General features: G+C 42.0%; 2 protein-coding genes across 12 annotated transcripts in view; one reads left to right on the top strand and one right to left on the bottom strand.

Annotated features, from left to right (window-relative positions):
- JADE2 (jade family PHD finger 2) overlaps positions 1-12,433 on the bottom strand; it is a 143,961-nt gene extending 131,528 nt beyond the window's left edge. For 3 of the 10 annotated variants that reach the window (XM_081502861.1, XM_081502866.1, XM_081502851.1), the window contains exon 1: positions 2,911-3,859. The gene's annotated coding sequence lies outside the window, so the exon portion shown is untranslated. Of the gene's footprint in view, positions 1-2,910; positions 3,864-12,288 lie in introns of those variants that run through there. The other 7 variants (XM_081502877.1, XM_081502880.1, XM_081502860.1 and 4 more) reach the window with 4 other exon arrangements.
- Positions 3,878-10,155, top strand: XTBD1 (XRN2 binding domain containing 1). 2 transcript variants are annotated; one of them, XM_081502897.1, is made up of 3 exons: positions 3,878-4,149; positions 5,538-5,637; positions 9,795-10,155. In XM_081502897.1, the coding sequence occupies exons 1-3, from the start codon at positions 3,911-3,913 to the stop codon at positions 9,804-9,806; spliced, it is 351 nt and encodes a 116-aa protein (XP_081359023.1). In that variant the 5' UTR covers positions 3,878-3,910; the 3' UTR covers positions 9,807-10,155. The 2 variants fall into 2 exon arrangements, with proteins under 2 accessions (XP_081359023.1, XP_081359024.1); XM_081502898.1 differs by having other exon boundaries at positions 8,794-10,155.
- Positions 12,434-16,815: the final 4,382 nt, after the last annotated feature.

Genomic DNA, 16,815 nt, shown 5'->3' with positions numbered 1-16,815 from the left:
CACACATAGATGGTCAATTAATTCTTGACAAAGATATTAAAGTACAATAAGTGAATGGAAAAAAGATAGTCTTTTCAACAAATTGAACTGGACCAATTAGACAACCACATGCAAAAAAAAGAAAAAGAAAAAACCTATGCTGGGAAACAATTTTCCATGGGTGTCTCACATATCTGCACATCTTAAGAGTTAGACACTAATTGCCCTTTTGTTCCAGACTGTCTTTTCAAGGATATTTTTCCATGAAGCAGTCTAGGGACAGTGTCTATCTTCAAAGTAAAGGGTCACTTTGTTTACTGTCCAGATAAAAAAGATAATGTACTCCTCTGGGGCAAAGGTTGAGCAGGTTTGCTTACAGCCTTTTATGAAAGATTGTGTGTGTGTGTGTGTGTGTGTGTGCGCGCGCGCGCGTGTGCGTGCTCAGTCACGTCTGACTCTTTGCAACCCCATGGACTGTGTGTGTGTGTGTGTGTGTGCGCGCGCGCGTGTGTGTGCGTGCTCAGTCATGTCTGACTCTTTGCAACCCCATGGACTGTGTGTGTGTGTGTGTGTGTGTGTGTGTGTGTGTGTGTGCGCGCGCGCGCGCATGTGTGCGTGCTCAGTCATGTCTGACTCTTTGCAACCCCATGGACTGTAGCCTGCCCGGCTCCTCTGTCCATGGGATTCTCCAGGCAAGAATACTCAAGCAGGTTGCCATTTCTTCCTCCAAGGGATCTTCCCAACCCAGGGATAGAACTTTAATCTCTTTTATCTCCTGGAGGATTCTTTACCACTAGCGCCACCTAGGAAGCCCTTATAAAAGACTGATGTTCCCTAAACTTGGGGTTCCTCAGCAGTCATACAAACCCATTGCCTGTACCTGTTTGTACCTCATCCACCGCTGACCTTTTGTCATAACCCTGTGGGACTTAAGGGACAAGAGGAACCAATGCAAACATGAAGCTTATGCTGTTTGCTATACTGTGATTCACAGAATTCTTTGTCTCTGTCTTAGGAGTCTTAAATATTTTGTCAGCATCCACTGAAACTACGACAGGGGTAACTTTTAGCTTGTGTGGTACATGAATGTTCACAGCAGCATTTTTTATACTAGCCAAGGTGTAGAAACAATCCAAATGTCTACCAACTGATGATAGGATAAACAAAATGATGTGTATCCATACGATGGAATGTTACTCAGCCATAAAAATGGAATGAAATACTAACACATGCTACAACATGGAAGAATCTTGAAAACATTATGTAAGTGAAGAGCTAGTCACAAGAGACCACACATTGTATGATTCCACTAATGTTAAATGTCCAGAATAGGAAACCTATAGAGATAAAAAGTAGATTAGTTGTTCCCAGGGGCTTGCAGGAGTGCAAAGCAATTGCTAATGGGTATGGAGTCTCTTTTAGGGGTGATGAAAATGTTTTATATTTAATTTGTGTTGATGGTTGCACAAATCTGTGAATATATTGAAACCACTGAGTATTTTAAATGGGTGAATTTTAAATTCACCCATTTTAAATACTCAATAGTACCCACTCCAGTATTCTTGCCCGGATAATTCCATGAACAGAGGAGACTGGCAGGCTACAGTCCATGGAGTCGCAAAGAGTTGGACATGACTGAACAACTTTCACACACACACAAAGATGTTTTAAAAAGAAAATGAGGCAGGAAAACTGTACTTGTCTATATAAGTACACTTTAAGAAAATCTGAATCACAGAAACGAGTTAGAAACAATAACCTGGGCAGTGACTGGGCTTGCCACAGGGCCCTGTAAACTGTTAACACTAACTAATGTTTTTAGGCTACTTTACATTTTCAAAGTATAATGTTAACAAGATCATAGTATAAAAAAGAATATCTATTTGTGTACATTTGAGTTCTTATGACCTGCATGCATGTATGAACATGTCTGTATGTAGGTATACATATACATATGTCTCATCATTATTAAAGATGATTCTAAATGAGCTAGTTGCCGGATGACCTCTTAGCTTTTACACGAGTTAGCTATGTAGCTGCAGTTGTTGGTCACAAAGTCCAGGTTCCTATTTCTGGGTCAACCTCTCCACCATACAATCAGGTGACCAAGGATTTGGTCCTAAGAACCCTCATCAATGTTTTTCAAAGTTTGGTCAGCTGCAGATGGAATCAATTTCCTGGAGCCTTGACGCAAAATCCAGTTATGGGCCTGGGACTCTGCTATTTTTGGCTATGCCTCATAGCTTTCATAATTTCAGTTTCTTGACCGGGCACTGAACCTGGGCCATGGCAGTGAAAGCACCAAATCCTAACCACTGGACCACCAGGGAACTCTTAAGGAATCTGTTATTTTAACAAGCTACTTAGGTGATGTAATCTACATTTAATTTTGGGAACCCCAGCTCTGGGCACCTATTGCTGACTGATGTGGAGAAGCTGCGTTTGTCTGATTTCACAGGTCTGTTCACATTCTTCCCAATAGCCAGGGTAAAAGTAGCATGCCTCCCTACTGTTAACCACAATGGGTGTCACTGAGCCTGGTGCTGGTTTTTGCAGGCACAGTCTACTTGTGAGACTGCCTGATATTTCCATTCTATGCTGGTTTTCTGCCTGCTAGAGGCCCTGATGTCTCATCACAAGCTGCAGAAGCAGGAGACAACTAATAGGTTGGTCTGCTCCTAAGCCTCACAATACTGGACCCACACTGAAGCCTTAGATCCTGGATTCTAGGCTCAGTCCTGTACTCCAGCCCACATCTGATGGGGGAAGATGGGGAAGCCTATCAGCTCAATAACTTCCCAAAGTTGATGGAGGTGCAAGTGGTTTCCCAGTTCCTATACCCGAATGAGATGTGAAATTCAACTTTTATGAGCTCGTTTGTCAGTGGGTCTACCTGACCCTAGAACTGACAGCAGAGTCAGGCCAACTCACCTGCTCATTTCCTCCAGACACATCCATTTTGGCTCCTTCCAACATCTTTTGGAAATACTTGGTTAAAATCCTTCAGTGGCTCCCCATTTCTTTTAGGGCCTCGACCACAGCTCCTTCCGTGATCTACTGTCCTTGGTGATCTTTGCTTCCTTATCTCCTCCACTGTCCCCCTACTCTAGAATTTGTCATACAGATCTTGCAGTTCTCCCACCAGTTCAGGGTTTCCTGCAGTGCCCTACTCTTTTCCGCGTAGTTAAATTCTTCAGCTCTCCAGTATCATTTCCCTGACCCCCAAGTCTGCATCAGGTCTCTTGCTTATTCATGCTCCTGGCACTCTGGGTCTCTCTTTTATTAAACTTTGTTAACGCTGAAAAGTTTCCCTTGAGCAATTAAGTATTCACTAATAATGTCATCTCCCCCAGCAGACTAAAGTTCACTAGAGAAGCGCTCTGAGTTTGCTCTCATACCATCCCACCACCTAGCAAAGGGTCTGGCAAGTACTCAGCTGGATCGCTGACTGGTTCCAGGAAGGCGGGCCACAAGCTGGGTGGAGTGTCAAGGCCTTTGGGAATGGATAAAAGTAGACCCTGAGCAGCTACACCTGTAAGTCCTCGGAACTATGGGCAACGGTCCCGCGGGGAGGGTGCTCGGGGAATTCCCAGGTCAAGGACAGAGTAAAAGCCCTGACTGACATCCAGCTGCCGAATGGGAGAGGGCCGTCCTTGCTCTGGGTTTGGGAAGGCCTCCGTTTCCCTACTGGTTTCCCACCGAGTCCAGTGAGAACCACCCCTGAGGCCCTGAGGTAGAGCCACTCCAGAAGCGCCCGCTGCAGGTCTGAGATGCCGGTTCGGGCTGGGTGAGGCCGCCGCGCCCGCCGAGGGCGCTCCAGAACAATCCTCTCGCGCAGTCGCGCGCCGCCGGTGCTCTAGACGCAGAGAGGTGGCGCAGTGCATGTCGGGAAGGCGGTGGGCGGGTCCGGCCCTTAGCGGTGGAGGGCGCCATGGTGGGGGGCGAGGCGGCCGCTGCTGTGGAGGAGCTGATCTCGGGTGTGCGGCGAGCGACTGACTTCGCTGAGCAGTTCCGCTCGTACTCGGAGAGCGAGAAGCAATGGAAGGCCCGCATGGAATTCATCCTGCGCCACCTGTCCGACTACCGCGATCCACCCGACGGCGGCGGCCGTCTGGACCAGCTGTTGTCCCTCTCCATGGTCTGGGCCAACCACCTCTTCCTGGGTTGCAGGTGCGGACCCCTGCCGGCTAACTGACCCTGTCCCAACCCGCAGTCCTAACCCCAGGGCTAAACCCTGCCCAAGGCTGACCCCGTCCCCAATCTCCAACCGTACTAGCCAGGCCTAAGGCAGAGTCCCACCTTAGCCAATTCTTGAAAAGATACTTAACCTCTCAGAGCTTCGACTTTCTCATATGGAAAATGAATTGTGATGACTACAGTATTAAAGGGTGAAAAGCACTTAGCACAGGCTGTCATCTAGCAAGAAGAGCCCTACACATGCTAGGCGTTCGAGTTTGTATTATTTTGTAATACAAAATACAAATATTTTGTTTGTATTATTAGTATAATTACTTCAAACCATCCTCTTTCTGAGTGCATAATTTTATTTTATTTTTTTATTTATTTTTTTTTTTTGAGTGCATAATTTTAAATTCATTAGCTCCTTTCTTCCACATGGCAAACGTGCAGGGACAGAAACTAAGATCCCCAGTTTACATAAGCAGCTGAAGAGAGGGAAAGAGACATACCTAGGACCATGCATTCTTCTGGCAGGATTGGTGGATTTTACCATTTATGGCAGGATGCAGTTCGTGGCCCTTGGCTTTTTCTCTCACATCCTCTTCTGCTGGACCCAGTAGCAAGAAGCAGTCTTTGCCTCTCTGCCTTTCCTTTTATGAAAATAACAAATGCCTTCAAGGATCTGTGAAATGCTTGATATGGCACTCTACCACTCCATGAAGTGGGTGGCAAATCTGGAGGCTCCATCCTTTTGTTTAGCATTTCCTGAAATTCTGTTAGGATAATGAAATGACTTAGTTGACTTAGTTCTGGTCTCTGTGCTCCTTATGGCTGTGTGGTCACATGGCCCCTCCAGTCCTAAGCCACTTGGTTTTGCTTTCAGATTTGGGGAGTTATTGGAACAGGATTTGGGGAAGCAGTGCCTGCTGCATCCCTCCCGTTTCTCTGACTTCCAGGTGCCCCTAGTAAATTCTAGTTAACAAGATGCAAGATTAGGCAAAAGTAAGAATATTGGACAAATGAACAAATAATGTTCTTTTCATTAGACCAGTATTCCACATGTTCAAAAAAAAAATTTGGCCCTCATACCATATCCATGAATACATACTGCCAGAGGTACAGTGCCTCTATTTTTGTAAGTTTTGTTTGTTTTGTAAATCTTACAACACCTGCTCTGTTGGCATTCCTAGTGCTGCTTCTGTAGCCATATGCGGAAGAACTATTTTCTAACTTCAGTTGAACATCTATCAGTTTCCCCAGTAGTACCAAAGTGTTCCTCTGAGAGTTGAGTTTATAGTCCAGCTACCTGCAATTTCTTTTTAGCCCACAGTGACAATAACTCTTCCAGGGTTTTTATCTTACTACTTTTTATTGTGCAGTTACAACAAAGACCTTTTAGACAAGGTGATGGAAATGGCTGATGGGATTGAAGTGGAAGACCTGCCACAGTTTACTACCAGAAGTGAATTAATGAAAAAGGTAAACAGGATTTCCAAGTGCATTTGAAATGGTATAGAGCTAATGGCCCCTGCCTTTATGGCGATGTATTAAGGTATTGTTTTCTGAATGCTCTTGTTTACTACCCCAATCTAAGCCCTTTCATTTTATTTCTCTGTAACTGGTATAAACCTTTTCATAACCAGATAACTCAGTAGGTAAATTACACATTGTGGGTGGAGTAACACATAAATTCAACCTCTTTAGTTCCTTTAGGAACATTCTGTTTTGAGCTTTTTGCTTGAATTTTAAGAAAATGTTGGTTAGAGTGCTACAGTTTCCCACTTATTAAAAAACCTTATTGATAACATTAACTTATCCTTACCCCTGGTATCCTGGTGGTTGAGGATACCACCAGACTTGTTTGGCCTCTCTGACTTGTTGATGGAAATGTGGATGGTGTGATATCCACACATCTTAGCTGTTTCCTATTCTGCCAGGCTTGGTCTGATCTGAGGCTGTGAATTTTTTCCATAGTGAGCTGTTGCCTGTCAAGCCTTGTATTTGCCTGTGGGGGCAGGGGCCATAGAGTGTGTGGGAGAAGAAAGCTCAGAGGATACCAACTGCTTTTTACTGTCTCCCAAGATAGGCTTTTTCTTATTTTCCCTGGTCTCCTTAGGCAATGGAATTGTTTCCTCATCCCCCATAGCACTTCACCCAGACCTTTTTAAGGGCACATGGTAAGCTTCTTGAGAGATAAGATGGTGCTTAAGATATTAATCCTTTTAACTCTGAAACCTGGTATAGGCATACACTAGAGAAGGTGCTCAGAAAATGCTTACAAAATTGACCAAGAGTGAAGGCTGCTAGCCTCTTTTAGTTCTCATCTCAGAAACATAGGCAAACGCTTGCTTCACCCCACTTGGGTCTTGTTTTGGGAAGCAGGGCATAGAAAAAGGTTCCCTTCAGTGTGGGTGTTGGGAACTAATCAAATCCTCAGCTGCCCCAAAAGTACTTCAGCCCGAAACAGCAAACCCCACTTGATTTCATATAGTTTCGCTTTAAAAGTATTGTTTTTTAACTGAATCTGGAATCAAAAGTTTCAGGTTGAGTTCAAGGGACTATTTTGTTTTTCATATCAGCTGTTAACAGGGATACTGTTTGTAGCCAGGGAGCCACTATGAATCGGGAATTTCTGACTTTTGGAATTTTCCTATGAAATATTAAAAAAAAAAAACACAACAAAACCTGGGGTAAGTCCCTTAGTATCCAGGTCATGAGGTTCCTGGGGCCCAGGCATGGGACAGTTAGATAATTTCTGGCCACCTGATTGCACTCCATAGGTCAGGGGCAGGCAGAGAATAGGGTGAGCTTTCATTTCCTGACTGCTCATAGCCAATTCTTTCCTTGACTTTTTGCTCCTGAGAGGTGGTCTGCCCTCTCTAAGATTTGTTTTTCTCATAAATACTATATTTCTCTTTACAGTCATGTTGGGATATTGGGGGTCATAACACTTCATGATTTTTGGGTTCCAGACTCCAGGTGAGACTAAGGAGTTTTTGTAATTAACAAGCATGTCCCTAACATTATCCATACACTAGAGTGAAGAAGTATGTGTGTGTGGTGAGGGGAAGAATTTATAAACTGTTCTGGAACCTCAAAAATGTAGGAAAGCCCTGTCCTGGATTCATTTTTGAATTCCCTGTTCATTTTTGACACTCATTGCACAGTGTCAGCCTCCAGAGTAGAGTCCTCAGAGATGAACTTTGGTATCCCTGAAGCCGGCTCTGCCATCAGACTAATCACTGGCATCTAGATACCTGGAAGAAGCCTTCAGGGTGGCTGCATTTCTGTAGCACTTTTGGATTATGTATATTTGAACTTCCTTCAAATAAAACTTAGGTTTTTTTAGTAACCGAGTTTAATTTTAGACTGTCAGTGTCACTGAAATTGAAACTAAGTAGATTCTGAAAAGTGAGATACTTGGAGGGTGTGTAGTGTTTTGCCAGTTGGTCAAGAGTCTTTTAGATAAGCCTGTCCTGCGAATGAGTCATCTCACCTGTTCATGACAGAATTGTAGTGTGTTGAAGGCTGTCCCTGCTCTTCTGAAAGCCACTGGAAAGAGAGCCCTGGGGGCTCTGCAGCAGTTTGTGTGTGTGTGTGTCTTGCCTGAGGTTTTTGCATGTAATAGAGGTTGGCAAACATTAAGCACCATTGCCAGCCCAGAGACAAAAAAAACAAAACAAAGAACCTTGATGTTGAGCCATGCACTTGAAAAGGTCAGTTATGGTTCTGCCCAGATTTGATCCTTAGCTCTAAGAGTTTTAGTTGGGTTTTGAAGCTAGCTACCAAGTGGGAATGAATCACTTGGCATCACTGGTATCCAAAGACTGGATAGTGAAGATTATTTAGAGATATAAGTTCTTTTAAGATTTAAAAAATACTTCATGGCTATTTGGCACTTTTAAGGCTAGTAAAACTGAGGTCTGTCCAGCTTTTTTTTTTTTTTACAGGTGGGCGTGGTGTGGGCAAATCTGATAAAAGAAATGAGCACGGGACTCTGACAGGTGGTATTTGTCAGACAGTTGCAGTGTATGATTTTTCTTTGGAAAAAAAGGAGAGTCAAACACAAATATATTGAACAATCTCAATTATCTAACAGCCCTCCCAAGGTACCTACCAGCAGAACTTTGTGATCAACCGCTTTACCCATTAATGAGCAATAATTAACCTAGTGCAGCAGCTCACTCAGGAATGGTGTTGTTACTGAGACTGTTTATTATTTACAAGGCATTGTCTTAAGGAGAAAGAGCAGTGATTGACTAGGAAGTTATCATTGGCCAAAGAAAGAATCCATCCACTTTATAACTCCATTTTTCCTGAGAACATTTTTATCCAAGAGGGAAAATGGCAGTATGGAAAGTGACTAAATATGAAATGTGGAAGAGAAGTTAGAAAAGTGTGCATGCCTTTCAAAGAATTTCTCTTCTTGTACATTATATCCAGTCTTGGCAAGCTCTAAAGTAATGGAGCAGCCATTCCACTGATGGAAGGAGATGTGATTATAGTAAGATGGCAAGTATTTGGGAGTATTAAAAAAATTTTTTTCAGCCTACCAGAGTAGTTAAATCAGGTTTTGTCTTGGATCCTAAGATAAATGCTCCATGGAGCTACCTTTCTTTTTCCCTTTATCCACAGAAATAGAACCAGCCAGAAGAGCTGTGTCTGACCCTACGGGCCAGTCTGTTGCCTGGTGCCCAGCATGAGTGAATCACCTACCAACACTAGTGGCAAAGACCAGACTTGAAACAGCCAAAGCCAGGGGCAGCTCTGCTGCTGCTGTAGTCTTGGTCTGTCCTGTTGGAAACTGAAGAGAGGGCTTATGGGATTCTCTTTCCCTTTGGAATAAAGATGGTTTCTTTAGGTGATAACTGCATTCTCCTCAAAGGAGAAAGACCTCTTATATTTTGCTCTTGCTGAGGAATTTTGTTTCTTCACTTCTCAAAGACTGGTATGACATGCTTAAGCCAGGAAATAGGTCATCCCTTGAAAACTGATTGCTAAAAAGACTCTGATTGACTCACTTGCACAGCTAAATGTTAAGCAAATCCATTCAAATAGGTGACAGCCAAATTGATTTCTTCACACCCTGCTTAAAAGTTGTCTAAAGCCAAGTTTAAATTTACCAAAGGTGCTAGAGAGTACCCAGAAAGAATGTATCTGCTTCAGTTCACCACTATTTGAAGACATGCATTTACAGTTTCTGGTAGTGTGAAATTCAGAAACACATAACCTTCACATCTTCTAAATATCCTGAGTCAATGTGAAATGTTGTGAATTACTACCTGGATTCAACTGAGTTTAATTTAGAACAATAAAGGGTTTGTGTGATTCTGTTTTTAGAAGCCTTCATTGCAGAGCATGCCATGGAAAAAGTTACTTTTTAAGTATTTCTGTTATCATTATAAATTGTGAACATTAACAGATCACAGGTGACAAAACAAAAAATCTGGCTTCCAAATGGATGGTATGGTCAGTGTTTTGCTCTATCTTCCGTATATAGTAAAATCTTAATAATTTCTGAGTCTACCTACATACCATCTGGGTAGGACATAAAATTTGTATTAATGCTGTATTTTTACTTATGAATTTGGTTCATTAGATTACATGGCTACTAACTTTTTCTTTTTTTTCCCTAGCATCAAAGCTAAGGCAGAAGATTCATCACACTTTCATCATTAGTTACAGGCTTGGAAAGGAGGCTGGCATGAATGCGACATTGACCTCAGTGGCCTCTTAAGACTCTTGGTATTAACAACATGTAGGAAAGAGGCAATTGGAATGAAAGGGAATCTTGTCTAGACTGGCATTTTTAAAGTTCTCATTTTTCTAGTAGCTATCATTGTAAAAGTATGCATGGATATTTATGTATTTATAAATCATGCCCTCTTATTTTTGTTGGTCAAAATGCTTAAAATGCCGATTTTTTTTATGTTGATATAATAATGGCAGGTAATGAATTATCCACTTTGGATTTTTCAACAATGTACCTTGAAGTGTGATTCTGCTTTATATAGTCTTTTTTCTCTGCTGACTAAGGCAAATCATATCCCTTATTTTTACCTGAAGTTTACACCATCCATATACTCTGTTTCCACACACATTTCACCTTTTTTTTAGAGATGAGTGAAAATCAAATCATAGGGCTTCAGATTATCTACCAGCTCATGGTAAGAGGCAGCCTTATTTAAAAAAAAAAAAAAAAAAAAGCCTTATTTTAAAGCTCACTGAAACAATATTCCACAGCTTGGTCTCTATAAGGCCTTCCAGGCTGCTGAGTAAAAAAGCCCATATTCGTTCCTCCTGGAGGGAGCCTGAGGGTTGGTTTTCTAGACTTGAGGAATTGCCTTGTACAATCCCTCAAGAAATACTTATTTAGTGCAGTGCTGCTTTGCTCTGAAGTTCTCATTAATTTCCCTCTTTCAGTTGATGTATGTTTCTTACCCCCCGTCCCATTCCTCTTTCTTATTTATTACCCACTCTTACATGCTTATCTCTAGGCATAAATACCGAGGACTTCATGTGGGGACAGCAGTGTAACAGTCAGTCACGGCAGGATTCCCTTATCACTGCTTGGTACTGGGGATAGTGGCAAGATATGATAGTGGGCCTGCCTGAGCTTAATCTGCTGGTGAACTCAGGACACTGAAGTGCTAAAGAGGAGAGTGACTGGGAACCTGGTGCCTGGGAGCAGAGAAGAGGGATGACTCTCACCCATGATTTGAGGCTGAGGCCAAACAGCAGCTTCTAGCTCTGATCTGTAGTGACCATTAGGGTGGGCCAAGTGAAGACCTTGAGACCCCTGACAAGTCACTTCTCTCCTGTGGCCTTTCCTGGAAAGTGATAATCATAGAAATAGCTACCACAAAGACCTGTGACAAGGATTAAGATTAAAGGCCAAGCATGGTGCTCAGTTAGCCCCGGCCTCTACAAGATATAATTACCCAATAAAATATTCAATAATAATATCCTATCAGGAGCACATCCATTGCAAATTCAGCTTATTTTTGAAGACTTCTCCAGTTAATCAAATTTTCTGATGTCATTTTCTAGTGGATTTTCTCTCATTATTTCCTCAGCTTAAACTGCCTTTAAAAAAAAAACAAACCTTTAAGCTTTTATTTTAGAACAATTTACAGGAAGTCTGTAAAAATAGTTTATAGGGTTCCCGTATACTCTGCAGTTTCCCCTATTATTAGCATCTTACATTAGTATGGTACGTTTGTTATCATTAACAAGCCAATATTGATACACTCTTAACTAATGTTCACGCTTCACTGAGACTTCGTTTTCACTTGATATCCGTTTTCTGTTTCAGGATCCCATTACTCTCCCCAGGATAAGCTGCCTGTTTTTCTACCTTTACCTCTGTGGCCATCTCCCCTATAAAATTAATCAATATTTTAGACTTTTATCCTTTGTTTACTTGGAATAGAAAGTGGCACAGAAATCTAAAATTCTGCATTGCAGCACTCCTTGTAGCGTAAGTAAAATGGCCCACTTTTAGATTTGAAACAGGAGCTCACACGTAAGATACAAGCTGCAAGCTACTGGTCTCCTCATATATACAGTCTTGCCTACAAAAGAGTGAGGATCAAGTGAGATTATACAAAGGGACATGGTAAAGTATTACTTCAAGTTAATGACTAGGAGAGGCTCTCATCTGTTAAAGACATAAGTCTCAAGACCTTTTGAGAAGCAACTACAATTGACAGAGGAACAACCCATGGATTCAATCAACTGTAGATCATGTAGTACTGCAGGTCCTTGTTTTATTGGTAACAATTTATATATAAGTGGACCTGTGCAATTCAGACCTGTGTTTGGGTCATCTAGACTAACAGTACAGTTTAGGGTGCTCAGTCAATAGTGATGCCCTTTCATGTTACCCAGAAAATTGCTTTTTGAAGCATTCCTTGGAGTCTCGCCCACCTGATCAATCCCTTTCTACCTGTGCACAGGCAAGGATTCCCTCTAAGCTTTTCCAGGATCCACTTGGATCTGTGGCTTACCTATTCTGTGGGCACTGGGTGGAATCACATTAACTGTCACTGCCGATCCTCTGTTGCTCTGCTATCTGTACCAAATGAGAGTGAAAATACACATTGTGGTATCTGACATGAGACACATTACCGTGTTTCCCAGCTGTCCAGCTCTGAAGTCTCTGCCTGGGTACCCTGATGTCTGGAAGGAGACTGACATCTCGGGGGTCTGAAAGTCGTCTTGTCATCTAGCCCTGTCTCTCATTCTTGACTAGGTTAGGTATACCTTTCGGTTCTGTAGTAATAAGAATAAACACAATCCTTAAGAGGCAAGAATTTTAGAACTTAAAGGTTTGTGATCATATGGAAATAGCTTCCTTCAATAAACAAGTACATGCTAAAAAAAAAAAAAACTGCCTTCACGGATAGTACACACACACACTCCCTAAGAAACAGAACCTTACCTGGCTTGTTTTTCATTAAAATCAATAAATAGCCAGAGAACCTATTTATTTAAGTGAAAAGCAAGCCAAGCCAAGTTCTGTTTCTTTGCCAAAGTTTACTGTCCCTTCAAAGTTAGGACTCCTGGGGCAAGGCACAACATTTCACTGCCTTTCTCATTTTGGTTTGGAAGGCTTTTTCATGCTGCCAGAAGTAGAGGCAGAATTCTTCGCATGTGCTCCTACCTGAGATGGAGGTGGGCCTGAAGCCTTGCTCATAGATAGCTGAGGAGGTGGAGTAAAAAAGACTACATCATGTATACAGATTCCCTTGGAAATCACAGACTAAAGTTGAGACTATTAAGAGCTCCCATTAGATGGAGCCAATTCTTACCTGTTCTATACCTTGGCATGTGAACCAGTTTTTTCCCCTTGATGTGCTGTCAGACAAGGATGCCTCTTTAGAACATAACCCAGGCAGTCACAGCAGAAGTCCTATCCTTTCCCAACCAAGTAAAAGTAGGTCAGCAAACCAAAAATATCCTTGAATAAGGCCCTTCAACCTGTTTCCCTGGGAGAAAGATGCTGTTAGGAGCCTGAGACAGGTCTTGGTCCACCTGTGATTTAGTGAAGGGGCAATTAACAGTAAAGTCACCCTTGAACTGCATGGGCCTAGTGTAAAGCCCTTGCTTTGCTGTCAATGCTAGCACCAAAATCTCATGCTGCTAGGGCTGCATTTTTCTTTCCCTTTGACATTTTCATTAAGAATGTTTAATTATCCCTAGTAATTGTGGACTGGTAGTAATTCCTTCCTCTTGCGTTCCTCGGTGTCAGGATGATTCCTACTTTAATGTTTATTGGAGGATTCCATAGAAAAACTGTATTAGTACCTGGCCCTTAGTGAGCTCCCACCGCTTCATTTATGCCCTGCTTTTCCTTTGAGGCCATGGTGGGAAGATAGGAAATGTTTCAACTAAAATTCACATAAGATAAAAGATCAACACCCATAATCACCCCTCCATGCCAGGCTTCATCCCCAAAGCTGCAAAAGGGTGGACCTAACATGTGACCTGGCACCCATTAGGTGCCAGCATTATCAGCAGACATGTTGACAGAAAAAATGGCAGCAGGCACTGACCAGTACAGCACAAATTAAATACCAGGCTGTTCTGGATAGGGGGCAGAAGCAGGATGGGAGGAAAGGGGTCAGCACGTGGCCAGCCTTGGAATCCCTACATCTAGGGGTCTGGGGCTTGTAAAGGCTGTGGATATGCTCCTTTCTCCATGAATGTGGACTTTGCCGTAGAAGTGGCTGAATGACAAGACATCTTGCCCTGGAGTATCACACTGTAAATTGCCTAGATTCCTTATTACTCGAGTGTGAATTTTGGGCCTCAGACAACTGGAAAAATTTGGTCTTAGACCAACACCTAGTCCTCATTCCCCTTAAGCCAGTTGTTTTCAGCTTCTCAGGTGGTGAGAATGACTCATGCTTCCTTCTACCTTTGTGAATTATTACTGAATTATTTTTTATGACAACGTTCTACTTTCGTAACAAAAAAACAGAAAGCCGCTAATTAAAAAAGTGTTCCCCGAGGATTCACAGCATGGACCCTGGAGGTTCACTGCTGTCCTGTCGGCCTTCTGCCCAGGCCTGTGCATGTATTGTCAGAGTTATCTGGAAAGCAGTTCCCAGTGTTTAACTCCATTCTGTGGTACTTATATTGTGGCTCAGCCTGATACCTCAAACACAGTCTTGAGAGGGTGCCATGGTGATTGTGGTCTGTCCTCAAGCTCCTTGTGCACAATGCCCAGCCCCTGTCAAAGAACCAACCTGTAAGGGCTAACAAAAGCTAGAAAGGAAACTTCTTCCTAACAGATGGTATCAACTCACCACCAGGCCCCGGGACTGCCCTTGCTCATATTTCTGACTTGCAAAAGGTTTCTCTTATCTAACCCCTGGGATTGTCTTCATTCTAAAGGCAGTTTTCCAGCTGATATTCCAGAGTCTCCACCTGAAACCACAGCCTTATGTGCTCATGCAGGTGCAGTCACTACAATACAGCAAAGTCACTAATCTCGAGTTTTCTTTGGAGGCCATATTCTAAGCCTTTAGCCAAAGCTGAAGATATGGGCCGAAGTCTCTGGATTCTTTCCTCTTCTCTGCCCAGGATGGTTATCCGAATAAGAAGCTTCCTGTTGTCTTTGTATTACCACCAACACAAAAACAGAAAATCTCCCAACTCACGTTTTGTAGGATGACTACACAGAGGCAAGCCAAAGAGCTGCAAACCTCTCTGCATCTGCATTCTTCTGTTCTAAAGTGCCGCTAGTCCAATTCAGCTTGTGAGCTGCAGTATTCTTGGCATAAGGCCTTTTTTGTAAAGGGGAAAGAGCAAGAGGGGCTTCAGACAGGAAGCAGCATTAAGAGGTCTACCTTAAGTGTGCTATGTTTGCATTTTGGCAGCATTCACCACACCACAGATGCTCTCCTGCGTTCTAGGAAGATGACAACTAAAGTAGATAAGGTTGATGAGTGATCCTTTCAGAGAAAGGCTCTGGTCTCCTCTAGACAAATTCCTAACCCACGGGTACATTAAATATCCATCTTCCAGGTAAGACTTTATATCAGTTATAATATCCTCCCAAAAAACTACAGAAGCATCACACTTGTAACCAAACCAAGACCATCACCATATAAAGACCTCTTTAGCTAAAAGGTTATTTCCTTTTACTCAGCAGAGCACACACTATATTTAGTCTTCCCACACACGATTCCAGAAGTCACTGGTAAACAAAAGCATCTTGTGGCCAAGCTTTAGCACTACATCAATGGCAAGAGTTCCTGACAGTCCATGAAGGCTTCTAACCCAAGTATGAATCCCCCATTGCCAGAGAGGAAGCTTGGAGCCTTTCCTTTAACAGCTTTCCACCTATTGATTTTTCTATTTACATACATAATCCCCACATACCAGATTCTTTTCCCCAAAACCTAAAAATTTTCTCTTAAAACCTGGAAGAATCGAGAAATCAAAATACCTCATACATAACTAAACTGTGCTTTGAGCCCCAGGCTTCTCTTTTAAAAGAGTACTAAATGAATACATTAAGACAGGTACCTTGTTTACTGGGCATACAACAGACTATTAACTAAATAAGCCACCTTCAGTAACTTTCTTCACAACCTTCCACCAACATGAGAAAGAATTTTTAGATCAGTTCCAGAAGTTATTCATATTCATGGAATTTTTAAATTTTGGGGTGTGTGTGTGACTGTGTCTGTACAGACTCAAAGATATTTCTACAGAGGGGGAAAAAAAATTGGTCTGTAAGTCAGGTGCTTTCTATCAGAGACTAGACAGTGTTCCTATATTCAGACTTGTTTTACATTTTAAAAAAAAAGGTGGAAAATGCTGAAAACCTCTTCACTGGATAGACAGAAGTCTATACAAAACTCTTAAGAATTTTCACAAGTTGGGATGAATATCTAAATTCAGTAGAATTTTTAAAACTAAACTCAATCCCTTAATATTTCTTAAGGGATAGTACAGTAACTGGCTAAAAGACCAGACTGCCTGGGTTCAGATCCCAGCTCTATCACATACTGGTTGGTTGGCCTTGAGAAAGTCACTTGATCTGTATCTAGTTTTCTTATCTGTAATACAATAGTATCTACCTCGTAAGATTACTGAGTTTGAAATGTGATATTAAAGTGCTTAGAATGGTGCCTTGCAGAGTTGTGTTAGAAGTATTGTTACAGAGGAATTACACATCACAAATGCATTTAAACATTAACATGAAATCCAATTTTGTACTAAAATGAATAAATTAGTTCTAGCCTCTTGCCATACATTTATAAACTTTATATAGTAAATGTTAAAAGTAAACGTTCTTTGTATGACATGACTTTGTAAACTGAAGTACATCTGGTATTCAACCAAATAAGGAATCTGTTCCAAGGCTGAAGAAAAAAACCTGAGTAATTGAAAGATGGGACGTTCCTAAGAATTTTCTCCAACAGGAATAGGGACTAGGTTTGAGGTTTATGCACATGTGTTGAATTTAGGAATTAGAGCTCATTAACTCTTTGTGAAGTAAGATATAATTTTCTTGTAACTATCTATCAATACTTGAAATTTCTTATTTTTACTTTTTGGCTGTGCTTCATGGCATGTGGGACACCTCAGTGACCTAACCAGAAACTGCACCTGCAGCCCCCTGTACTGGAAGCACAGAAT

The sequence above is a fragment of the Giraffa tippelskirchi genome, chromosome 6, assembly GCF_054371585.1.
Source record: "Giraffa tippelskirchi isolate mGirTip1 chromosome 6, T2T-mGirTip1v1.2.pri, whole genome shotgun sequence".
NCBI lineage: Eukaryota > Metazoa > Chordata > Mammalia > Artiodactyla > Giraffidae > Giraffa > Giraffa tippelskirchi.
Note: the sequence above shows the minus strand (reverse complement) of the source record. Positions and strands in the feature narration are given on the sequence as shown.

What these genes read in the sequence shown, in the direction of transcription:
- XTBD1 (XM_081502897.1), top strand. Translation starts at nt 3,911, where the DNA reads ATGGTGGGGGGCGAGGCGGCCGCTGCTGTGGAGGAGCTGATCTCGGGT. An exon ending in CACCTCTTCCTGGGTTGCAG is followed by an intron (nt 4,150 to 5,537) that starts GTGCGGACCCCT and finishes TTTATTGTGCAG; the next exon opens with TTACAACAAAGACCTTTTAG.